At 37.4% G+C, this 26109-nt stretch overlaps 2 protein-coding genes across 11 annotated transcripts in view; both read left to right on the top strand.

The window, feature by feature from the left end:
• dgki (diacylglycerol kinase, iota) overlaps positions 1-21232 on the top strand; it is a 45207-nt gene extending 23975 nt beyond the window's left edge. The window contains exons 3-33 of one of the 9 annotated variants that reach the window (XM_084111737.1): positions 696-791; positions 1284-1358; positions 4183-4239; positions 4389-4457; positions 4554-4622; positions 4714-4830; positions 5709-5783; positions 5946-6041; positions 7073-7155; positions 8249-8309; positions 8602-8715; positions 9343-9468; positions 9555-9633; positions 10016-10071; positions 10158-10220; positions 10321-10394; positions 11895-12006; positions 12141-12340; positions 13308-13370; positions 14732-14832; positions 14952-15031; positions 15233-15277; positions 16466-16535; positions 17071-17111; positions 17205-17329; positions 17451-17476; positions 17700-17737; positions 17975-18095; positions 19359-19395; positions 19493-19592; positions 19726-21232. In XM_084111737.1, coding sequence (XP_083967863.1) covers positions 696-791; positions 1284-1358; positions 4183-4239; positions 4389-4457; positions 4554-4622; positions 4714-4830; positions 5709-5783; positions 5946-6041; positions 7073-7155; positions 8249-8309; positions 8602-8715; positions 9343-9468; positions 9555-9633; positions 10016-10071; positions 10158-10220; positions 10321-10394; positions 11895-12006; positions 12141-12340; positions 13308-13370; positions 14732-14832; positions 14952-15031; positions 15233-15277; positions 16466-16535; positions 17071-17111; positions 17205-17329; positions 17451-17476; positions 17700-17737; positions 17975-18095; positions 19359-19395; positions 19493-19592; positions 19726-19842 — 2586 coding nt within the window. In that variant the 3' untranslated portion in view covers positions 19843-21232. Of the gene's footprint in view, positions 1-695; positions 792-1283; positions 1359-4182; positions 4240-4334; positions 4458-4553; positions 4623-4713; positions 4831-5708; positions 5784-5945; positions 6042-7072; positions 7156-8248; positions 8310-8601; positions 8716-9342; positions 9469-9554; positions 9634-10015; positions 10072-10157; positions 10221-10320; positions 10395-11894; positions 12007-12140; positions 12341-13307; positions 13371-14731; positions 14833-14951; positions 15032-15232; positions 15278-16465; positions 16536-17070; positions 17112-17204; positions 17330-17450; positions 17477-17699; positions 17738-17974; positions 18096-19358; positions 19396-19492; positions 19593-19725 lie in introns of all 9 variants that reach the window. The other 8 variants (XM_084111736.1, XM_084111741.1, XM_084111738.1 and 5 more) reach the window with 8 other exon arrangements.
• Positions 21233-21724: 492 nt separating this feature from the next.
• On the top strand, positions 21725-26109 carry LOC311081071 (apoptosis facilitator Bcl-2-like protein 14). 2 transcript variants are annotated; one of them, XM_084111466.1, is made up of 6 exons: positions 21725-21817; positions 22810-23066; positions 23166-23279; positions 23407-23465; positions 25213-25485; positions 25571-26109. In XM_084111466.1, coding segments are annotated over exons 1-6 (744 nt in total). In that variant the 5' UTR covers positions 21725-21815; the 3' UTR covers positions 25610-26109. The 2 variants fall into 2 exon arrangements, with proteins under 2 accessions (XP_083967592.1, XP_083967591.1); XM_084111465.1 differs by having other exon boundaries at positions 23404-23465.

Raw genomic sequence — 26109 nt, 5'->3', positions numbered from 1 at the left:
AAGCCTCACAATGTGTGTGATTTGAATGCAGGAACGTGCATTACCTGACTGTTTTTGTATTTTAATGCTCATATCTATGTCAGTTTAGAGCAATCTTGACCATTCAACTTTTAACTTGTTCACAGGCACAAGAAAGACATGTTTGCTTGCTCATAACATGTCATATCAAGTTAAGTCACAGTTATTTATATAGTGCTTTATGTAGATATGTACTTACTATAAGGTTGGGATTAGGTTTGGTTTAGGGTTAGTTGCATGTGATTATGTATAATTACAGTTATGAAACAAATACAGTTTCAGCTGTAAAGACAATAGTGTCATTATTAAGCTCAATTTAGTTAGCGAACTATAAAGCAGCTCCACAGAAGATAATAGTGTCAAAAATAGTGCAGAGTTCATCATAAAACATGCTAAATTCAGATATAGTATAGCTATATGTATAACTGCATCCGTGGAAGTTGTTATAATAGCCATAAATAAACCATGATTTGTTACATGCTAATCAGTTAGCATGAGGGGATGTTTTCATTGAGAATTTGATCATGGTTTTTGGTTTGTTTTCCTGGAAGAGTAACATAAATGCGTATATCTGCTAATTTTCTGAGCATTTCAGAATGCATTAGCATGCAGATGTTAGCTTCAAAGCTAATAGACATGGACTGACAGCTACAAAACTTTTGATTTTATCTGCACAGGAGAACGCAGTGAACGGTGATCATCTGTGGTTGGAGACGAACTGTTCCGGGGATCTCTGCTACCTAGGCGAAGAGACGTGCTTGGTCAAGATTGCAGTGAGTATAACATGGTTAAACAGGTTACAAACATGTTTAAAACAGATGAAAAGAACTAAAGAGAAGTCAGACAGTTGCTGTATTTGGAGGGCTAGCTAAAGGCAGAGAAGAGAGTGTCATTAGAGCATTTAGTAGTGACATTTTCTTTCATGAGATAATGTGAGGCTGCTGTGTATTGAAAGGAAGAGGCAGCTATTAGTCTGAAAATGTTCAGCAGGTAAAAGGATTTTGTTAGGCTTTTGTTAAAGCACGACGCTGCGCTCTGATGTTTTCAAGAGCCGTAGCAGCTCTATTATTGCCACTTCAAGTGGTTGGCAAAATCCTTCGGCGCCTCAGAGGAAACAAGCTTTTTACAGCTGAAGATGAGAGTGCAGTGAGAGCATATTCCTTATACATTTGAATTATAAGATGCATCGTAGATGTGTGCGTTCGCTCAGGCTATTGCTCTATGACAAGATGTTGTGTGTTTTGTGCTGTTCGGTTTTCTTTAAGAAGTCGGCTCCCCGGAGGAAGTGTGCAGCCTGTAAGATCGTGGTCCACACGGCGTGTATTGAGGAGCTGGACAAGGTGAGCGGAGGCAGAAATATCCGTTTCATTCTCACGCACGTCATAAATACGCCCTCCACAGATGAACGCTGACGTTTGTCTCTTCAAACAGACATCAGGAGGATAATGAAATGGGATGAGATGGTATAATCTAGATATTGCAGTTATGGTTTTTAGGATCAGGAGTTGTGGCTCCCTGCTGTTGCGATGTTCAAATATAGTTATCCATGCAATTGAGTGAATGGATGTGAAAGAATATCGAGGTCACAGTATACATCACAATCTATTTAAAGATAATGTTTATATTTTACTAACTATGTGGTAATGTCTGTTTTTGGTTCATTTATTAAAGGGGTCATATAATGTCATTTTTGTACAAGCTAATATGATTCTTTAGGGTCTAAATTAAAAGTTTGTAATATACTTTAATTAAAAATTCTCATTAGTATTGTAAGAAAACACTAATTTTACCTGGTCAAAAACAGCTCTGTTTTCAGCACGCCGTTTCAGTGCATGTGTCTTTAAATGATAATGAGCTTTGCTCACCCCGCCCCTCTGTTCTGTGCGTACACCGTTTGTAACACAATAACAACCAGAGCCCGTCTACGGACATTCTCTGACAATAACCATAACGCGTCGTTCATTATAAACGTGGAATTATGAATTATATTGATAACGTCGTACATAGAAAACATGCCATAATGTACCCTGAGTGTAAAAATAGCCACATTCATCGTGAAGCGTGCAAGCTATTTGCAAAGATTAATATAAAGATTAATATAAAGGTCAATAAAACGTTACACTCACTTGTTCTTCTGGAGGTTCAGCAGGAACACGAATAGTTGGTACTGATCCTTTTTTCAGGAGCAGCTTCTTAGCAAATCCAGCTTTATACTGACCCTCGTTTGTAAAGCAGTCTGGTGAAATGAGTCGCGCAAACATGAAAGCATTGACGTTGATCGTGGGGAATATTCCCTTCGAAAACAAACTCAGCCACTGCGTCTTCAGCTGTACGGATTTAGAAACATCATCAATATGACTGCTGTGTTCGTTATTACACCCAAGAACAGAACACCACAATCGTTAGACGCCATTCTACTCAGTGCTCCAGCTATCAACAATGAACGCGCGTCGGCGCGTGCTATGATTGACAGCTCGCTCACGAGGATGCGAGGGCGGGTCTGTGTTTGAAACGCTGCTGTCAATCAGCCATCGTGGGAGGGGCGTCGATTTTGTGACGTCACAATATCGAACAGCTTGATTTGAGACAGGAGGAAACATATAAGAAGATTTAAAAAAAAACACTGGATGGATTTTTATCATTTTATGATGGTTGTGTACAGGCACTGCCAACACACATTTCAGTACAATCAACTTGTAAAAGTGCATGTACCATTATATGACCCCTTTTAATTAAGAGATAAGTTCAGAGATAGACTAATAGTTAGTCTAATAGTTTAGACTAATAGTTCAGACTTTCTTTATATTTATTAAATAATAATAATATATATATATATATATATATATATATATATATATATATATATATATATATATATATATATATATATATATATATATATATAAAGAATAAATAATACTACTACTATACTCACTGGCCATTTTATTAGGTACACCTTGTTAATACCAGGTTGGCCCCTTCAGAACTGCCTTAATTCTTCGTGGCATTGATTGAACAAGTTGCTGGAAACATTCCTCAGAGATTTTGGTCCATATTGACATGATAGCATGACGCAGTTGCTGCAGATTTGTCGGCTGCACATCCATGTCCTGATTCTCTCTTTACACACCACATCCCAAATGAGCTCTATTGGACTGAGATCTGGTGACTGTGGAGGTCATTTGAGTACAGTGAACTCACTGTCATGTTCAATAAACCAGTTTGAAATGATTTGAGCTTTGTGACATGGTGCATTTTTCTGCTGGAAGTAGCCATCAAGATGATGAACATGGTCAGCAACAATACTCGATGAACGATGATCAATTGGTACTAAGGAGCCCAAAGTGTGCCAAGAAAAGATCCCCTACTACGCCATTACACCATCAGCCTGAACCGTTGATACAAGACTAGATGGATCCATGCTTTCATGCTGTTTACGCCAAATTCTGACCCTACCATCTGAATGTTGCAGCAGTAATCCAGACTCATCAGACCAGGCAACATTTTTCCAATCTTGTATTGTGTAATTTTGGTGAGCCAGTGTGAATTGCAGCCTCAGTTTCCTGTTCTTATCTGACAGGAGTGGCACCGGTGTGTTTTCTGCTGCTGTAGCCCATCTACTTCAAGATCCGACGTGTTGTGCGTTCAGAGATGCTTTTCTGCAGACCTCGCTTGCAACAAGTGGTTATTTGAGTTACTGTTGCCTTTCTATCAGCTGGAACCAGTCTGGTCATTCTCCTCTGATCTCTGACATCAACAAGGCATTTTCACACACATAACTGCCTCTCACTGGATATTTGCTCTTTTTCTGACCCTTCTCTGTAAACCCTGGAGATGGTTGCGTGTGAAAATCCCAGTAGATCCCAGTAGGCCCATCTGACACCAACAACCAGGCCACATTCAAAGGCCTTTATTCCCCATTCTGATGCTCAGTTTGAACTTCAGCAGATCGTCTTGACCATTGCTGCATCCGAATAGGCCTACTTCCATACTATACAGAACATACTTCTTTTTAACAATCGTAAAGTAAGTTGTAGTACCTACCAAATGTAGTACCTTCTATACAATATGCAATTTCAGATGCTGCTTGTCTACATAGCTACACATTGTGTTATTTAACTAAATGATTCTATAAATCTGTCTTTCATTGTCTCTCCCTCACAGATCAACTTCCGTTGCAAACCCACCTTCAGAGAGGGCGGCTCTCGATGCCTTAGAGATGTGAGTCCAGTTCATCGACACATGACTTCAAATCATTCATCACACTGAAGTTGCTTTGACGTCTACTTATTGTACTTATTGTATACTTATGGCAGAGTGAAACCTTGTTGGCACGTTTACATGTGACCCGTTGTGTCTGTTTGCGACAGCAGAACGCTTTGAGACATCACTGGGTCCACCGCCGACGGCAAGAGGGGAAGTGTCGTCAGTGCGGCAAAGTATGTCACAGCGTCGGGTTTTATTAAAGGAGAGCGGCAGATATTTTTTAATGCAAAAGTCAAGTATGTTTATGCTATCCTTCACTTTGATTGTAGAGTTTCCCGCAGAAGTTCTTCCACAGTAAGGAGATCGTGGCCATCAGCTGTTCCTGGTGCAAGCTGGCAGTGAGTGTCATGTCTGTGTTTTACTCATAAAACCTCACTGGTTTATGCGATGCAGACTTGTTCCAACTCTTTCACTGTTTGTCTATCACAGTTCCACAATAAGGTCACGTGCTTCATGCTCCATCAGATCGAGGAGCCCTGCTCACTGGGAGCTCACGCCGGGGTCATCGTACCCCCTTCCTGGATCATCAAAGTCAGGAAACCGCAGGTACGTTTTTATCAGCACTTCATGAAGCGAGGTTTATGTAATGTCCTGCAGGGGACGCTAATACAAAGTGACACTAGACTGTGTTTAGAAGCTGGGCTGTATGCTCTTGTCTTCTGATCATCTTCAGCTTAAATATGCTTTGATGCTGCGAGATTTTATATCAGTAATGTTGCGTTTCATTGTTTCCTACACTTTCAGCATCACAGTTTATCTGTTGCATTAAAAGCTAGAATTGAATTGATCAAAAACTGAACCATCATATCAACAGTCATAGTAGACATTTAGACCACACCCACTCTGATGACACGCTCAGCTATGATTGGTGGATTTACTGTATGCATTGATGGGGAAGGTTTTTGAAATGTGGCATCATGTTACTGCCACTTTCAATTCAGGAGTTGCTAAAAGGGAAGTTGCTTGCTTGTACACAAACTGTTGTTGGAATAGTTCAACCAAGGAAAATCTTGTAATTTATTTCTCATCCGCTAACACTTTACACTTCAAAATTAATACATTTATTTCTTAAAAATGAACTATTTAATTAGTAAACTATATTACTTAAGAATTAACAGCATTTATTAATTTTACTCTATGAAAATTTCAGTTTATTACATGGAATTAAAATTACATTTTAATTTTCTATTAAAATACATTTTAAAGTTGTACTTGTTAACATTTGTTAATCTACTGGGAACTAACAATGAACAAACAATGAACAACTAATGTTAACAATGATTAATAAATGCTTAAAAATATATTTGTCTCATTGTTAGTTCATGTTAGCTAATGCTAACTGATGTTAGCACATGAGACCTTATTGTAAAGTGTTACCTCTCTCATCCTCGTGTTGTTCTGAACCCATATGACCTGTGTCCCAGAGCTCATTTAAAAACTCCACTCGAAGGAAAAAACGGACGTCGTTCAAAAGAAGAGCCAGCAAAAAGGGCACGGATGTGAGTAGATCTGATTCCTGTCCTGCTTTTAAACGTTTTCTTCCCTTAACTCCTGCTCAGTGATCATCTGTCCCCACTGCTTACTGCAGCGATATATGTGTGTATTTGTGTGTTAATGTGTGCATTTATTTGGAGTATAATGAAGTGACTCTGAAATGACAGGAATCAAAATGGCGTCCGTTCATGCTGAAGCCGCTGCCCTCACCGCTGATGAAACCAGTGCTGGTGTTTGTCAACCCCAAGAGCGGCGGAAACCAGGTGAAGAAAGAGACGAATAGAGGAGTTATCTGTCTGTCTGTCTACCTGTCTGCCTGCCGTTCAATATATCACTCTATCGTTCTATCAATAGTTCTGTCTGTTGTCCTATCTATCATTCTGTCTGTTGTTTTATTTGTCATTCTCTCTCTCTGTCTTTCTATCGATCTTTTGATCATTCTATCAATAGTTCTGTCTGTTGTCCTATCTATCGTTCTGTCTGTTGTTTTATTTGTCATTCTGTCTGTCTGTCTTTCTATCTATCTTTTTATCATTCTGTCTTTCTATCTATCTTTCGGTCATTCTATCTATCATTCTGTCTGTCGTTCTATGTATCCTTCTGTTATTATATCGTTCTGTTGTCCTATTTTTATCATTCTGTCTGTCTGTTGTTCTATCTATCTTTCTGTTATTCTGTTTATCATTCTGTCTCTTGTCGTTCTTTCTATCTTTCTGTCTGTCGCTCTATCTATATTTCTGTTATTCTATCTATCATTCTGTCTGTCTGTCGTTCCATCTATCGTTCTGTCTTTCTGTTCTATTATTCTGTCTGTCGTTCTTTCTATTGTGTTTTGTCTGTCTGTCGTTCTGTCTACCTTTCTGGTGTTCTATCTTTCATTCTGTCTGCCTGTCTGTCTACCGTTCTATATATCACTCTGCTGTTCTATCTATCTGTCATTCTATTATGTTCTGTCATTATATTCTGTCTGTTGTCCTATCTATCATTCTGTCTGTCTGCTGTTCTATCTCTCTATCATTATATCTATCATTATATCTTTCTGTCATTCTATTTATCGTTCTGTCATTTTATCTATCGTTCTGTCTGCTATTTGTCATTCTGTTTGTCTGTTTTATCTGTTATTCTTTTTTTCATTATATCTGTCATTCTATCAATCTATCACTGTCTATCATTCTATCTGTCTGCTATGCTGTCTGTCACTCCATCTATTGTTCTTCCTGTCTTTGTTGTGTCTTTCTCTCAGTCTGTGGTGTTGTCTGTCTATCTCCCCGTCTGATCTGTCTGTGGTTCTCAGGGGACGAAGTTGCTGCAGATGTTTATGTGGATCCTGAACCCTCGGCAGGTGTTTGATTTGTCTCAGGGAGGGCCCAGAGAAGCGTGAGTCTCTCAGTTTCAGCGTTCTCTTTCATTCCGTATCAGATCATCTCTCCCTCCCTTAATGCGCTTTAACCCACTATTTCTTTGTCCTGACCACATTAATTATGTAGTCGCTGGATCTCAGCAGTGCTGTGTTCTATGAGGGAGTTCAGTGTTCTAGAAGCTTCTCTCCCCGCTGCCCACTGCCTCAGTTCGCCTCAGTAATTGAGCGGTGAGACAGCACAGCACATGCGCTCTGATCTGCTCTAGCGATGACAGAGAGAGAGAGAGAGAGAGTATTAAGATGGGAGCAGACACAGCTGGGTGGCTGGGGGCTTTTTTTTGAGCTGTCTGACAGAGCTGTGATTAAACTCCTATTAAAACAGAAAACCAACACACACACACATGCAATGGCCCACAAAACATTTAATCCACACTTAAGTGTCTGAATGTCTTTGCATTAGAGGAGAAAAGTAAAAATGCATCAAACCAAGTGGCATTTATTTGTCAAATGTCAAACATTTAACAAATATATTTTTACATGATAATAGATAACAAAATGAAGACAGAATATATTTTGTGCATAGCTAATGTGTTGAACTACACATGTGGTTACTCTGATAGGAGACCTGTGTGAACTTGTGGAGAACTGACTTCATTCATCTGCTAAAAATCACCTTCTGGTTAAAAGTCACTGTGCTAACATTATTTATTGCATTGCATGAACAACACTTATTGCATTTATCAATCTAGGTTAATGTTAATTTATAAATATACTATTTAAAAAATGTATTAGTGTATATATGGAAATTAACATTAATAAATGCTGTAAAAGTATTGTTCATTGTTAGTTCATGATTCCTAATGCATTAACTAATGATGACAAATTCAACCGTATTGTAAAGTGTTACTAATATCATTGCAAAATGTCCCAGAAAAGTTGAATTCTGAGAAAATGATTCTTGCTTTGGTATTTTTATCTAATGCAGTGAAATTCACCCATTTGTAAATGTGCCTTAAGCGTCCAAATACTGTTTGGGGTCACTTTTTAATGCTAATTGATTGCAAATGCATCAGTAACAAACATCACTATTTGTTTCCCTCTGTCCATCAGGCTGGAATTATACAGGAAAGTGCCAAATCTTCGCATCCTCGCCTGTGGAGGAGATGGAACGGTAAGGTCCAATGCATGTTGGGATGATCAGATATGTCCAACCCGCTAGAAGGTTAAACATTTTGGACGCACCTCCCTCTGGTGACAGATATGTGGAACGACAATGAACTGAAAAGTAACAAGCAGTGGCGAAACACTGTTATTAGCTAATAGTGGGTCTGTGGTTTGCCCTGTCATGCTTTCTTACGGGTAATTTCTAGATCCGTGACCCATGCGAGATGAAACTTGGATTTCCTGAGCGGCGCTTTTGGCATTTCTGCCCCCGGATGACTAGTTTGTCCTCTTTTGTCTAGGTGGGCTGGATTCTCTCGGCCTTAGATGAACTTCAGATGAACCCACAACCTCCTGTAGCTGTGCTTCCTCTTGGTACAGGAAATGACCTTGCCAGGACTCTGAACTGGGGTGGGGTGAGTCAACTCATCTGTAAATCCTCTTTAAGTGATTAATAAATAGTTTTATTCCTCAGACGTCCTGTCTTCCTGTGTGTATGCTTTCTCCTTCACCATTTCCTATTGCAAATATGCTGCTATCACATAAAGCTAGCATCCATCACACATTTCACCCTCATCTTACTCATGAAATGCTGAATAACAGCACCTTTGAATTTGAATTTGGTTTGTTTTACACAACACAAGAGCGTGTGAAAGCAAACAGCATTAGTTGGATATGATCGGGCTGCTCTGATTGGCTGAGAGGCTGTAATTGTGCAGTTGGCCATCTAAGTGGTTGTCACTGATAAATGCCGCTCATTATTTTCCATTATACTCGGACCGCGTGCCTGGAGAAACACTGGCCATGGAATCTGGAGTGTCTCTCTCGTTTTTTCCCCATGCCTTTATCGAAAGTCTGTTATTAGCAATGAAGCGGGTATAATGATCCTCGCTGTCCACTCTGAACATTCGAATTGATGGTATAATCATTGCAATTCATGTCAAGTACTGTGTTTATGCCAGGAGTAAATAGCCCTTAACATACAGTAGCTGTGTTGTGTAAGGTAAGACCTCTCAACTCAACAATATCTCTTCATATTTCAGGGTTACACCGACGAGCCGGTGTCTAAGGTCTTGTGTCACGTGGAGGACGGTACGGTGGTGCAGTTGGACCGCTGGAATCTGCAGGTGGAGCGTTCGGCTGCTCAGCCGGAGGAGGGCACGCAGAAGGTGATCGCTGTAGATATACACCAGGAGATATGTTACGTTTATACGCTGCTGATATTACAATGTGTCTCTTTGTTGTCTTTTATCAGCTTCCTCTTAACGTGTTCAATAACTACTTCAGCCTCGGCTTTGATGCCCACGTCACCCTGGAGTTCCACGAATCTAGAGGTTTGTGACGTATATGTGCAAATGTGTGCATTTTACATATGTACGTATTACTGAACCTTTAAAACTTATATATATAAATGACCTTTTATATGTTAATGTTATGTTTGCTGAATACTGAATAGGCCTTGATGTGTATAGTAAATGTTTAGTGGGCATATGTTAATATGATGAACACATAGCCGTGATGATTGTGAATTATTTCAAAAGATCCTGTTTTCTATGATATGACCCTTTTAACATTCTTGACTCACTTTATTGACTGCGCACGTGTGTGGCATTTAGTAAAATGTCGTTGTTGGCCGATATCTTTATGCATTTGTTCTTTCTCATTCTTTTTCATTCTCAGAGTCATAATCATTTGTGTCGTTGTGTTCGTTCACAGAAGCCAACCCCGAGAAATTCAACAGTCGCTTCCGTAACAAGATGTTCTATGCAGGGGTAGGCAGAGTTCCCTTTCTGACAGAATAAGTGGTGTGTGTGTGTGTGTGTTTGTAAGAGAGTGACTCTTAGTTTTGTCCCCTCAGGCGGCTTTCTCCGACTTTCTCCAGCGGAGCTCCAGGGATCTGTCTAAGCATGTCAGAGTGGTGGTGAGTATGAAACTTCACCTGGAACCCCTGTTCCTGTCTTCTAATGCTAACTTTCCCATTGTCCACCTGATATTTAACATGTTGTTCTCTGTACTGACAGTGTGATGGTACGGATCTCACACCCAAGATCCAGGAACTGAAGTTTCAGTGCATCGTCTTCTTGAATATTCCCAGGTTTGCTTCAAAAATAAGGGTCATTCTTAGGAAAAGCCAGTTATGTCTTCTTCTTTTTTTTAAATAATAAATTCTGGTAGTAACACTCTGGTACTATGTGCCTTGTAATAAAACTTCCAAAACATGTTTTTCTGCCAAGTCTGGTACATTAGAAATGTGTCTGGGTTGAAGGTCAGTACAAAACATCTAATAATGGCCTCAGCTAACACATTGTTTTTGTACTTAGTGCCAAGAAAAAAAAACAATTCCTTACAAACATATTACTGCAATGTTTTTAGCACACAGTGTTTAAATGTTGAGCTTGAAAAGGTCAGTTATAATAAGTGTGGCTGTAATGAAGAACTGTTAATCTGCTGACTTCTGTGATGTCACTTCCTCAAATTTGATTTTAGAAAGATCAAACCAATATTTTAAATAATCTACGTGGGGAAAATGTTTCATAATAATAGGGTTGGGCAGAAAAAAAACTATTTCTGCATTTTCTCAGAAACTGCATAGAGCATTAAAATGACATACTGCAGACTGAAAGCATTTATTTTAAAGCAATTATTTTAATTACATTTTATAGCGTTTTTTTTATTTTTACTTTTATTATTTATTTAGTTGTTGCTGTTAACTGGATAGATGTTTTTTATTTAACCCAATATGAAATATAGTGGTGATGAAAAGGGTCATGCAAACTGATTCCAATGAAAACACATTTAAATATAAAAAGATTCAGACAAAATGTTAATTGCTGCAGTCTATTTAAAAGATATCTAATTTGAATGAATAATTTAATTTGAATGAATCAACTCAAACTCAAAAAAAGACCACTTATTTCATTACTGGATAGGGCTGTGCAACGATTAATCGTGATTAATCGCAGCCAAAATAAAAGTTTGTGTTTACATAATATATGTGTGTACTGTGTGTAATTATTTTGTATATAAATACACACATATTCATGTATATAGTTAAGAAATATATGCATGTATATATGTTTATACATAAAAATATTTTAACACATTTTTCTTAAATATATAAATGCATGTGTGTGTATTTATATATACAAAATATTTATGCACAGTACACACACATATTATGTAAACACAAATTTTTATTTTGGAGGCGATTAATCGCGATTAATCGTTGCACAGCCCTATTACTGGATGAATCAGCGTTTTTGAACAAATCTCTTTAATGAATGATTCAATGACAACAGCCTTTTTAACAGTCACTTGTCGCCACCTACTGGTGTAATGATGTAACTGATCAGCGCCAGCACAGATTTGAATGTTCTGCTGTGATTTTGTCAAAGATTTAATAGACATGGCCGAATCGTTGTCATTTAGGAATAAGATCACGTGGGTGTTTGAATCGAGATTGCGATCTTTTAATGATTAACCGTGCAGCTCTATCCCAGTTTTTACCTGAAGGATTCATACTTTTTTTTTAAACATGTCAACAGGACTGTCTTATTTTATATACCTCATTAAACGCTGTACTCTCTCTCTGTAGGTACTGTGCTGGTACCATGCCATGGGGAAACACGGGCGACCACAGAGATTTTGAGCCTCAGAGGCATGACGACGGCTGCATCGAGGTGATCGGTTTCACCATGGCCTCTCTGGTGAGCGATTGGCGATTGGCTCTTTTATTAAGAGCGGGACTTATTCTGCCATACTGCACTTTTTCACTTTCCCATAGTAATAATATGTATAGTCTTTGTTGCAGTTTTAATGCATTTCCCTGTCTTAACACAAGGCGGCGCTACAGGTGGGCGGTCACGGCGAACGGCTGCATCAGTGCAGAGAGGTCATCCTCACCACCTTCAAGACGCTGCCCGTGCAGGTGGATGGCGAACCGTGTCGCCTCACGCCCTCGACCCTGCACATATCACTGAGGAACCAGGCCAACATGGTGCAGAAGAGCAAGAGACGCACATCTGTGCCGCTGCTCAATGAGTGAGTCACAAAATAATCTGCACTCAAATGTACTACCTAATCCACTCATGCATCAGTGCAAAACACATATGCATTTTGACAAATGCAGATGTGCAAGATGTAAAAGATGTTTTGCGAGTGATTTTTAAAAGACGTTTTGATCTCAGATTCATGCATATTATGAAACTTTTTTTGGTGTTTTACTACGTGATATAACCTGAACCAACCTAGTCCTAAGGTCAAATATTTAGAGACTGACTTTGACACACAGTCATTTTATGGTTTTCTTAATACAACACAACAGTGACAAGAGCAAGATTGCGTCTTCTGACGAGCCAATAAAAATGCAACATGAAATTGCGTATTGATCAACGCGACATGGCACTAAAACTTTATTTACCTCAAGCTCCATTTGCAAAATTGGCATGCAAAGTTGGCCTCTGTTCCCCTAGCCATGACCACATCCATATTCTCCTCTTTCGATTCCTCTTTTTTTTCAACGCACATAGAAACCACAATTACCAAAAAGTGTGATTCATCTTTCTCTCTTTGCTTACCACTAGCGCATGCTGATGACGTTTTGTTCATCTATACTAACTTGCGTCGTAGCCTACGATTCAAAAGGTGTCATAATCATACAGTCTGCATACATGTCGTACAGTGTGATCAGTAATCCGAAATCTCAGTCAGTAGCAGGCATAACACCAGCTCATGTGTGCTTGACTGATGAATGTTCTAGTAACAGCACTAATGCACTGCTCTTCTAGAACCTCTCTCACAGTCTGTTTGCTGCTCTGCAGTGCCTCAGTGTGTTTTTCTTTCTTTTTCTTTCCTTGTCTCCATCTTTCTCTCTCCTCCTTAATTACTGGTCGCCCTTCATGCGTTTGTCCCTCTCCGCCTCCATCTCTCTCTCTCTCTCTCTCTCTCTCTCTTGTGCTGACTGGCTTGGCTGTGCTGCCTGTGTTCCTGTGTGGCTGCGCTGACTCAGCATTCAGAAAGTGTGCGCAGCCGACCTGCGCCGCCTCTCTGCTCCCCCCGACTCCTTCTCTGTGTAAGTATGGTATACACAGCCATGTCGCACACCTCGGCCTGCTGACAGAGCGTGTGTGTGTGTGTGTGTGTTTTGTGTTTTCCGCCCAGCTTACAGTGTATTGAGGTGTTGTTCTGTTGCTGTGCATCTTAAAGTCAACATGAAATCATCAAATCGACCCTGTTTACTGTATTAATACATGTTTCTGGTCTTATTGCACACAAGCAGAGTCCAAAAACAGTGTTTGTTTTAGTAACCTCTCAACATAATGTCATAGCTTGCTCTGCTGTTTTAGTTGACATCTTCTAGGCCGTTCGATAAATAGTGCATTTTAAGCATTTTATCTTTTTAAGTTATTGCAGGTGGTTTGTACAATCATTTATTGCCTGCAGGAATGAAAAAAACAAAAACATTTTGTGACAAACTTGTGACAATAATTATGCATAATTATTCCTATATATATATATATATATATATATAAGTTCAGTACTGTCAAAACAATTAATGCAGCCATTAAAATAGATTTTAATATTGCCATACAGTACCACAAAATGTCCTAATAAATAAAAATAATTAAAAATAAATTGTCATACTAGAATTTAAATGTTAATTTTGTAACGATAATGTACTAAAAATAAATAATAAAAATGTTCACATTAGAATTTAAATCTATTAACTTTGTAATGATAACATAATAAAAATAATTTACTTTTTTATAATTATTAAATAATAAGAAAATAATTTATAATAAATCAATATTCATACTAAAATTTACGTTACGTTTGTAACAATGTTTATATATACAGTATATACTGTTCATATATATATATATATATATATATATATATATATATATATATATATATAAATTTTTTTTTTTTTTTTTTTTTTTTTATATATACCACCATTTTTGACTATATGCACTGCAAATGTGGACAAATAATTATTTAGCTAAAAAATAATTATTTTTTAAATAGCTAAATGCTTTATAAAATATTGCAGATAGAATTTACACAATTTAATGATGGTTAGGGTTATAGGAGGTTACATAAATAATAGTAAATAATGCTTAAGGGTCAATCATGTTGACTTGTATAAGGATGACAGATTTGGTCTGAACTGACCAAACGGCCCCAGAAAGCATTTTTATTAATGGCCACAGTCCTTTCTGATCTTCACCTGTCCTTTTGTGAAACTCATTTTCACTTTTCCTTTTAGCTCCTCATCATCTGGGATTAATACTTTGTTTTCATAGTTTTCCATTACGATCCTTTCATGTAGAACATTATCAGCAAGCAGAAGATAAACTCTGTTGGTTAATATCTCATATGAATGCTTTTATGTGGGATCGGTTCTCATTTCTGGTCGTCTGCACATCGCAGCCCTCATGCAGTCCCTGACCGCCTGCGACTGCGCGTGAACCGCATCATCCTGCAGGAATACGAGAGCATGCAGTTCGACAAGGAGCGTCTGCGTGACATCTGTAACTAATCGCAACCTTTCCCACAATTCAGTTCACATATCTTAATATAGTGCTGTTGTAGGAAGGGTGAATCTGTGACTGTATGCCAACTCAGTGTGTGTGTGTGTTTGCTTGTTCAGCTACTCCTGTTGGCATCGTGGTGGTGAGAGGAGACTGTGACCTTGAAACCTGTCGACTGTACATTGACAGGCTTCAGGAGGTGAGCACTTCCCATGCTGCTCCTTTCAGTCCGATTTCACTGAGGAATGAATACGTTTTTCGTTTTTGCTGGGACGTAAAACTGAATGTTGTTTCTGGTCCTGTGGTTTTTTGTAATTTCATTTGCATCATTTAATCTCAAACTATGCCACCATCATGTTGTACATTTTCGTAATTACAAATTTTTGTCTGTTGTTGACAGGATTTGCATCAAGCGCCCTCTTCTGGTCACAGAGTGCACTACCAGGTAAACGCCTCGACAGGGTTGGACAAAATTCAGGCAAATTCTGACGCACCTTGTGGGATTCTTGTCTTATGATTCTTGGATTTACTGTTGTCTTTTACTGCATGTCACTGTTGTTTCCTGTGTTTCGTTTTAATCCATTGCCATGCAACATGCTAAAAATGACAGTAAAGTTGATTTTGACTTTGGATAATATAAATTCAGTCCTGTCAAAACTGTTAATTCAGCCATCAGAATAGATTCTAATATCTAGTACAGCACCACAAAATGAATTTAAAAAGAATTCACTTTGTAATGATAACTTAATAATAATACAAATAAATAATCACATTACAACATCTATCTATAAAATGTATTAATTTAGTAATGGTAAATAATATAAATCTTCACATCAGAATTTAAATCTATTAAATTTGTAATGATAATGTAATATAAATAAATATTAAAAACAATTATATTCAAATTAGAATTTAAATATATGAATTTTGTAATGAAAACTTAAAAATATTCACATTAGAATTTAAATCTATTAACTGCAGTAATAACAATAAAATAAATATCTTACATTAGAATTTAAATCTATTAATTTTGTAATGATAACTTTATATATATTAACTTCGTAATTTTAACTTAATGAAAAGAAATATTAAAAAGAAATATTCACATTTTGTAATGATAACGATACAATAAATATTCATAAATCTTTAGAATTTAAATCTATTCATTTTGTAATGATACAAATATTCACATCAGTATTTGAATCTATTAACTTTGTAGTGATAACAAAATAAACGCTCAGATTAGAATTTAAATCTATTAATTTTGTAATGATAAAATAAATATCAAAAATACATATTCACATTAACATTGGAATCTATTAATTATGTAATATTTTGAGTTTGATTTTGAGCATAGTGGGAAATGAAGTAGTCTTCAGCTGTGGTTAGTAAAATAAAAGTTATTTTATTAAATATAGTGATATATAAATAAATGATACCTCAAAATACACCATGAATCATACTGAAATTCATAATGTTATTGAAATGTACATGCATACTTTAAAACTACACCTACAATAGTTATGCGAATTGAATTGAATTTTAGGTCAAATTCAGGAATTGAATTATAAGCAGCATCTTGTCAAACTGCGTCACACAGAACACCTGTGATGTTTTTCATGTCTGTTCTCAGGATGAGAGCACAGGTTTGTCATGGCCGAGTTCAGCACACAGACTTTCATCAAACTGGAGCTTCCTAGACTGTGAGTCTCCACATCTGAACTGTGTTTCTATTGTCAATACTGTCAATAATAAGAAGAGACATACCTTTGCAAGTAAAGTCAGTTTAAGGGTGTGTTCACACTTCATGTTCGGTTCTCTTGGCTATTTTAGGCTGCTTTCACACTTGGTTTGATTGCTTGGTCCGAACCAGAGTTCGATTGCTCCCCCTCCCCCTCCCCCTCCCCCTCAGAAAACATTGTTTTTGATGTTTAATACGATCCGTTGCCAAATATACATAATAAAAGCTTCTTCTTTTTTTATCTTTAGGTTCTGTGTTAAAAAGGACTAGAGCAATCGCACCAGAGTTCATTTTAATGGAACTAAACCTGCCAAGTGTGAACACACCCTAACTGTTTAATGCTAGCTGAATAAAAGCACATCTGGCACCAACTTTATCGCCTCCTGTCTGGAGTACTGAGCTTTATAACCTTCACAGTAACACAGGAATGTGTTGTGATTTGTGTACTTCAATAAAGTATGTAATAATCATCACTTCACTGTACATTATGTTTCCAGCTACATCAGCCGACCGCTTTTATCGCATAGACAAGGCTCAGGTATGATGATACAGTACACATAATAATATGTATAGAAAATTAAAAAGCTATTGGAAGCTGCATAATGTGCACTTGTAATGTGTGTACGTACAGGAGCATCTTCACTTTGTGACTGAAATATGCCAGGATGAGGTTTTCATCCTGGACCACGAGGCCCCAGCGGTGAGCCAGGTTCGAGCTCCTGGAATGCCCGATGTGGTGGTGGAACCCAGTTCCAGGTGTGAATCATCAATTCCTTATTTTTCCATACTTTCCTTTCGGTTTTACACCTCACTGCTCTGTGCAATTGCATGAACAAAGCTTACATTTTATTTTTTTGCTCTTGTTTCCTTATTGCAGTGTTCCCCTGACCTCAGATGAACAAGGTACAGTACAAACACAAGTATTTCTTTGAAGTGGTAGAGACAGGAAGCATTTAGAAATTATGTTTAACTCAGGGAGGTTTTCCTGTCAGAAGTCATGGGATAAACCCATTGGTGACATTCAGTTATCGCCACCAGAAATTTTTCAAATTCATGTAATCATTTCCAGGTACTTGCTATACCTTATGCATGATTGTTACTGACAAAATCTCAATGTTTTTTTTAGCTCTATTGTCAGCTGCTGTTAAAGGAGACCTGTCTGCGGTGAGTTATTATTTGATTTGAATCTTTTCATTCTTTTTTTTAAACTGAAAGTGAAAGAGTTTTCTAGAAGTGCGTTATCCCTCATGACTCATCAGGGTGGTGCACAACAACACATGATGCAGTGTAACTTGCGCAACCTGTAAAGCTTCTGTGGAAAACCAGTATTTATTTGTATGATTCAAAACAACCATGCTCTCTCATATGCTCTTGACTCATGATCTGACCCATGTTTAACAGATGCCGGGCTCCTGCGGGAGCGGGGTCAGTCTGTTGGTTCGGGACTCTATGGGCTGCACCGCTCTACACTTAGCCGCCCATCACGGTCACACGGAAGTTGTGAGTTTCATTCTAGAGCACGGTGAGTGTTGGAGTCCTTGACACGCACCCTCCTGTGTTTGTGTACTCAGGGTTCAAAGTTTTTGTTACATGCTCAACTGAGAGGGAAGGGAGTTTTTTCCCCGTTGAGATGCCATCGCATGTCTAAGAGAACCAAAACCAAAGCCAGTTAGGAGTAAATATCCATTTCTAAATAAATAATGGGCACAAAAGGTATCTGGACACTTAATGGATGAAAAGTGACTTTTTTTTTCTTTTCTTCTTTTTTTTAAAGAAAGAATGTACAGGAACACTTTTAAAACAAAAACCTTTACATGTCAAGTGACATTTTTAAATATGACCTAAATGTCAAGATAGTTTTTGGAAAATAAAATAACATTTTAAATATGTATTAAATGTCAAAAAAGTTTTTGGGGCATCCAAAAACTATTTTGTTAGTTTTTAAGAAGTAAATACTAATTTATTTCTATTATATATATATATACACACACACATATACATACATATATATATATATATATATATATATATATATATATATATATATATATATATTTATATATATTTATATATTTATATATATATATATATATATTTATTACAATGCACCTAAATGAAAATTCTGGGCCAGAAACTGAAACCGAAAATGAAACTGCACCAATCATTTTTTTTTTTTTTGATTTTAGAATTTTTTTCTTTTTTTTTTTTTATTTAACACAAAATTTGGACAGAAAATAGGGCTACATTAGAATAATATTAAATATCAATATATTAATATCAGTATATTATTAGTGGAACACTGAGCAGTTGCTTTGTGCATTTTTGGAAGCGGAGCTGCTCGTAAGTTATAAAACATGGTGTGCCAGAGTGAAACCCGATCACTGAACGCGGAGGGGCGGGCGGCATATTTTCTGCCTTTTGACGGTCAAGCACAGGACTGCAAACACAAGGAGAATAAATAGGGAGAGCATGTGCTCACACCACACATAAAACAAGAGCACATGGCCAGAGATCACACGATGACATGAACACGCAGCCAATGAGAACTCAAAAGCCACGTGTTCACACAAAACGTAACATGAAAGCACACAAACCGCGTTCTGCATAGAACATGGCAACACAAGAACGCTCAGCAAATGAAAACATAAACCAGGCACTCTACAAAAGAGTGCACAGAAAGTGAATTAACACTCAACGTATAAGAAACTGGGATAGGCTCCAGCCCTATATATACTGTACATATAAATATATCTTCTGACTCACATGCAGTTTCTGTTTCTTTCAGGCTCAAAGCTGATGTTGGATTTAACTGAGAGAGACACGTACGTAGTTGTGGTTTGATCTATTCATTTGCGTGATAGAACCGGTCATTTCCTGTGAACAGGCATTTCATTTGACCTAACTTCTGTTTTTTTCCAGAGGCGACACCGCATTGCACAAAGCAGCATCCCAGCAGCACCGTGAGGTATGCAGACGTCTGCTGGAGGCTGGGGCTTCCCTTAGCAAAACAAACTTCCTGGTGAGAATCTCCTCGTTTCCTCTTTGTTTCTCTAGATTGTGGAAGAAATAGTAGCACTAGTGTGTACTAGTTTATAAACACAACTATGTGTGCACACGATTTGGTAGTCACATTTTTGCCATTGCCCTTTTAGGGAAAAACTCCCAAGGATTGTGCCCTGGATACCGGGAACTTGGAGTTGGCGTCCCTCATGGAGAGCCAGCCGGCAGATGAGCCCGTGGCACACGAGGATCTGGAGACGGCTGTATGAACGGGCTCACGCGCTTAGTGTTAGGAAGAATTGCACCCACAGAAAGTGGCTGTCGGCACTCCTCCACGCACCTGCTCACACTCGAACGAGAGAGCTTGAGGGGGGGAAAGAGAAAGAGAGGTGTATCCAGAGCGCCTCGGGCTAAGAAAGTCCTCGGCGAACAGGAAAATGTCTAGCTGTTGTTTTTCCACTGATGTCACTGTGGGGTTTTTTTAACTGTAGGCTCTGACCTAGCATTTATTTATTGCTCTTATTTATTATAACTATTTATTCAAAGATGGATTGGGTTTTGCTTCGTCAAGAGTTAGGTTTAGAGACACAAAAGACGTTTAAACGTGCTTTCGTGCATCATGTTGTGTGCCAAAGACACACAGACAGGGTTTGCTCCTGAAGAGGCTCATCATTGGTTCAGAGTTTGTTTGGAAGAGGATCTTCTTCCAGGGAGTTTTCACAGCGGACAAAAGAGCTGCAGGGGTTTTAAACTGGAACCCCAGTGGTTGATGATCGGAAATCTACATAACTTCAGACTTTACACAATCTGTTTCCTTCTCATCTGTTTGTGTGCCGTTACAGTGGCGTGATTGTGAAATTATCTTATGACAACGAGAAAACATCTGAGCCATTTTCAATGCAATATGAATGGATGACATTTGTGCATTTATCTATTTAATATTACATTACATTAATGTTTCAAGACAAGCAAAGGAACCGGATGCGTTTTTTCCAGTGATGTGCATTATAAAGGTTGCGTTTGACAACACTGGCCTGCGAGAAGAATGACTAAACCAAACGAACGCAAGAAAGACGCTGACGAGAGTTGTGTGGTATTTCGAACACTTCTGTAACATTACTTAGTCCTGTACCATGTCAAATCACTCATGACGGGAAATGCATGAAAACGGCTGCCTGTAGGATCACGCTGAGCCTCTGTGAGATCCATTTCCATACGAGTGATCTGCTGTGTCATCTTGTATTATCAGTTGAGATTTTAACACATTATTGTGCATGGGATTTTGTTACCTCTCTGGATGTTTCTACCCCTCGGTGATTATGTAATGAAATGGCATTATTTCTTTTTTAATTTTTAAGTTATATAAAAATTGTTCAGTGGTTGTATTTTGCTTTTTTTAAATCTTTTAAAAGATGGGACTACTTGAATGTTTTAGTTTTTTCTAATTTCTAAATATCTATTTTAGGTGTGTATGAGGTCACGGGGTGGGTAGACATGGTGGAGATGTGATACGTTGCGCAATCACAATTGGGATTTTTTTCTCATTAAAGGGCAGTCGGATGGAAAGCACCAGTGTTTTGTGTGTTTTATGGAAAAGTCATTGATGTACCTGATGTTAAAGAAACTACTGTAAAAAATAAATAACATGCATTGTCTGCACTCTTGACTCAACTGATCCCAAGTATGAACATTTATCTTTCTCCCCCCTTTATTGCCCTAAATGCTGTAATACAGTATGTGCAAACTTAAAATAACCATTCATTCTCATTTACCAATTCGAGGGACTGTTTAAGGTCTCTTTAATGGATAGATCACCCAAAAATTAAAGTTTGTTCAAAGTTGACAACACACAAAAAAGTGCTTAGCATGGCCATGTTCACGATGCCCATTCCATGCAATGAAAGCATATAAAAATGTAGCCCTAGCCAATGAATTATGCGCTATTTTCTAGTATTCAAAACTGAGAAAGTTAATATAAAGAGCTAATACAATATAAAGCATGAAAAACTAATATAAAGCATGTCATTTTGTAGTCTAATCTATATGATTAATAGGTATATGATCGAAATCAATGAATCATCTGGTTTGAATGAAACTTGTTGATTCATCATTAGTGTGACTCACCGTGCGTAATGACGCACTACGCAGTCAGTTTGGCTCCGCCCAGTGCTTATAGTATAATGCTGAAGTTTTTTCAATCATCTGAAGCATATCACACAGTGCAGGCTGAATACAGCGAGTCATGTAAGTGTTTTAACTTTCAATATATATATATTCACATAGAGAAAACTTTAATAGTGACTGTCTCAGATTTTTTGACCTGTTTTTCTGATTAAAGATGATTAAGTACATTTGGTTCACACTTCCGTGACTTCAGTCCGGTTAGCTTAAGTTAGATGTAACTTTGAAATATGTCGAGACTGCTCAAAACAGAGGTTCAAAACATGACAAAATGTCATGAGTGTTATTTGGATCTAAACTTATGGAAATGCCGGAAACAAACGTTAAATTGAGTTAATGGAGAAGTTTGACGAACATGCCCAGACACATTCACTCTATTTACACAGCGACCCGACCGTGAGTTCACTATGATGAACCAAATCTACCTTAAATGTGTAATTTTCATGAATTAAACTTTTCATTTGGTTGTAAAATTAAATGTAAGTTAAAGGAATATTCACGGTAAAATACGCTTAAGCTGTAGACATCCATTGCAAGTGCATTAATGCATGTTTTAGTTCGTTTTTACAAACAGTTAATGTTAAAGTTCAATTAGAATACTACAACTAACTTAGCTCTTATGTTTAATTTAATTTTAACTTAACCTCATATGGTTAATTTAAGTTTCTAAGTTGTTCATCTAAGAATTTGAGCGGAATTTAAACTAAAAAAATATAGGATATATTGTTACGGTTGAATTTTAAAAATGTTAAAAGTTAAATTAAGCCCCTGATTTGCAAGTTAAAGGTTTGCTCAGTCATGTTTCCTTATGGAAAGTTTTACAGATAAATAAATGAATAGGAATTTGAAAAATGATGTATATCCACATGAGCTGATGACTCCATTCATACCAGAAGCCTATACAAATCAGTTTTTTAGTACTTAATGTGATGTGTTACACAATTATTAATACTGTTCAGTAAATGAAAGTTATACTGAGTTCACCACCTATAAAGATTAGGTTGCACTCAACTTGCTGATCCAAGTGTTTTGATGAAGTTTTGATAACTGACCAGGGCCCAGGAGCACAGCAATGGTGATGTCCAGATTCCTCCGGAGGACAGTCTGGAGTTCAGACTCCTTATGTCGTACGCCCGCAAGAGACGACCCATGGACACCCGTCTGCAGCAGGACATCCCAGAGAGAGAGCCGTCTGAAAAAACCGGCAAAGGAAAGAGAATGCACAAAAAGAAGAAATTGAGATTTTCTTTCATTACAAAATGTATTAAACCCAAGACAGATGATGCACCTGAACCACAGCAAGCAGTGCTAGGTGAGAGGGAAATATAATCTTGACCTTCATATGTGTGTTTTTTTATTTTTATAAAACATTCTCTATAAACGTATGGTGTGCTATCATCTCTTCTTTCAGATTTAGATGATGGGAAAGTGGATGAGATGGAAAACATTGTCAGTGAATTGACAGAGATATCAGATTCTGTGCAACAGCAATTCACTCCAAGTGAACTAGAAACAGATAGTGATGGTGAGTTCAAGCTCATTCTTCTCTTTTGATTTCTATATCTGATCGAAGTTTTAGCGGTCACCGAGTTGCTTAATTCAGAGAAGATTGCAAACTGAACTTCTCATTCCTGAATCTGTTCTCTCAGCAGATGTTGTGCAAAGGCTGGTGGAGATCCTCAGAGTACATGGCGATGAGCTGGATGCAAAGGTCAGTGGAATGATGTCATTTAATGAGATGTTACACCTGACCACCAGGTGTCTCTGCAAACACAGTTACCTGAATTTTAATGCCGTCCATTGCGCCTATTTTATAATACATCATGTTTTTCTATACCATTATTTACATAATAAACAGTTGATTCCAAAAGTCTACAAACAACATTAATAATCAGAGGTGGACAGTAACAAAGTACATTTACTTGAGTACTGTACTTAAGTACACTTTTTGAGTATCTGTACTTTACTTAAGTATTATTTTTTTCTGGAAACTTTTTACTTTAACTTCACTACATTTGAAAGACAAATATCGTACTTTTTACTCCACTACAATTCTGTCAGGTCCTTGAGTAGAAAGTAGTAATATCAGTGAGGGGATGATTTTGGTTGCAGGGACCCGCAGGGGTTGCATTTTGGCTGGAAATGAAAGTCAGATTGATGTCAGAAACCGACTGATGTTGGTTTCTGACGTCAACCCGATTTTCGTTTTCAACCACAATACAACGCCTGTCCAACGTTGGAGATTAATGTCAATCTGACGTTGGATTCTGACATCAACCTGATTTTCATTTTCAGTGTTGGGGTTGGCTTCTAAATGCGGATTTTGTCATTGTTTTGGTGCACACTAGCTTATAGATAACAGTAAGGCTAACATATTCATACTTAAAGCCAAACAACTTTAAATAGGGCACTATTTGAGGGAACAGCCATTTGGGTGTCCGAAACCATTGTGGACGTTATTGAGTGCACTTATTCAATCTCACATTCAATCCCACCACTGGAACTGTGTTCTAGAAATACATTTGATATTGATATGAGGGTAGGCAGGCATAGATTCAGAGGCATAAGGTACTGTAAGTATTACACAGCAATGCAACAATAATAAAACAATGCATTTAAATTTACTTTTGATACTCAAGTACTTTTAAAAACAAGTACTTCTGTACTTTTACTTAAGTAAAAATAGGTCTTTACAACTTTCACTTGTAACGGAGTAATATTTGACCAGTAGTACCTGTACTTTCATTCAAGTAAGGAAGTTGTGTACTTTGTCCACCTCTGTTAATAATAAAAATTATAATTCATGTCAATGTTTCAAGTTAACTTTTTACTGTGCTGTTGATATACTTTGTAATGGGGAAAATTGAATTGAACTGCACAATAGAGGTCTTTTTACTATCTGTAAAATACTTTTAACTTTTTAATATCCGTAATAGACTTTACATTTGAACAATCACATATAAAATATATATATGTCACATCAGCAAAAAAGTGTAAAATCAATGGAACGTATCTGTTAGTTGCAAAGCTTAATCATTAAACATTTTGATATTACAAAAAAAATGGTGAGTTTGTCAGCTATGTTAAAGACAAACTGATTTTGACAATATCACTATTTTGCCTCAAAATTTCAATGGCAGGCCATGTCTGGCTTACCAAATGTTATTTTTCTTGATTAGGTTAACCTCATTTTAATATTTATTTACATTTATTAACAGCTTCAGTTGCTCTTTGTCTGTTATTGTCAATGTTTGTGGTGGTTGTTTTTCTGAGATTGCGAATTAGCCTGAGAGTTTTGTTGTTTAATAGTTTTTGTTAATAAATTAGACTGCTGCACATAGATCCTGCTTCATCATTCCTGCTGCAACCAACACTGTGAAAAAATATAGATAGATAGATATAAATAACATACTAAATGTAAACATCTCTTCTGTTTTATCTCTGAACCTCTGCTGCAGATTAAGAAAGACAAGGTCTTATATGAAACGCTGCAGTCCTCTCTCAAGTATAGCTTCTTCAAGAAAGTGATGGATGCTTTCTGTAGAAGTGTCTCCTCAGAACTGCCAACAGAACAGGAAGACCAGAAAGTTGACGTGGCTCTGATTTGTGAAGCCACCAGTCAGCTCTATGGCGTCAACTACCATCCGATGAACCGTGTGCTGGGCTTCGGTGCCACGTATCTACAGGAAAATTACTCCAACTGGATTAGCAGAAACATGCATGTAGGCAATGTAAGTATCTCAATGACATCTGGCCTAATAACACATACAAAAACAGGATGAATCTTGAGTCACAGTGCCATTTTCCCTCTCACAGGGAGAAGTTGGAGATGAATCCAACGAGGAAGTCCAGTGAGCTGACGAGATGTTCTCCTCACATTACAGACGTCTTTCTCAGGGGCACAGTCACTTTATACACGAGAAAATGGAGATTTTCTAGTGTACCAGCAGGGATCTAGTACTTTTTCTTCACTAGGTCCTCCGAACAACTGAGGCCAAAAAAGAGGAAATAGTTTATAGAGCCGAATATAAATGTATGAACACCAAACATCATTAAGAGTGCAATGGATACTGTCTTAAAACATTACATGAACTTTATGCTTTGAAAATCAGGATGATACATCATTACTGACTGTAGCATTAATATAATAATATCATTACATTACTTAGCTGTACTAGTAAACGTTTTTATTTATTTAATGAGACGCTCAAATCTTTTTGTTAAAACTGTTGTGAAATGAAAATTTATCAGGTATTTTAGCGTCTAGAATGAAACTGTCTTTAAGAGGATAGGAAAAATGTTTTGCGTAAATAATTGTATTTTGTTCAATGTTATATTAAACAACTTTGACAATC

The sequence above is a fragment of the Abramis brama genome (assembly GCF_963993115.1).
Source record: "Abramis brama genome assembly, chromosome: 4".
NCBI lineage: Eukaryota > Metazoa > Chordata > Actinopteri > Cypriniformes > Leuciscidae > Abramis > Abramis brama.
The sequence above is the reverse complement of the archived record's forward strand: the minus strand, read 5'-3'. Positions and strand labels throughout refer to the sequence as shown.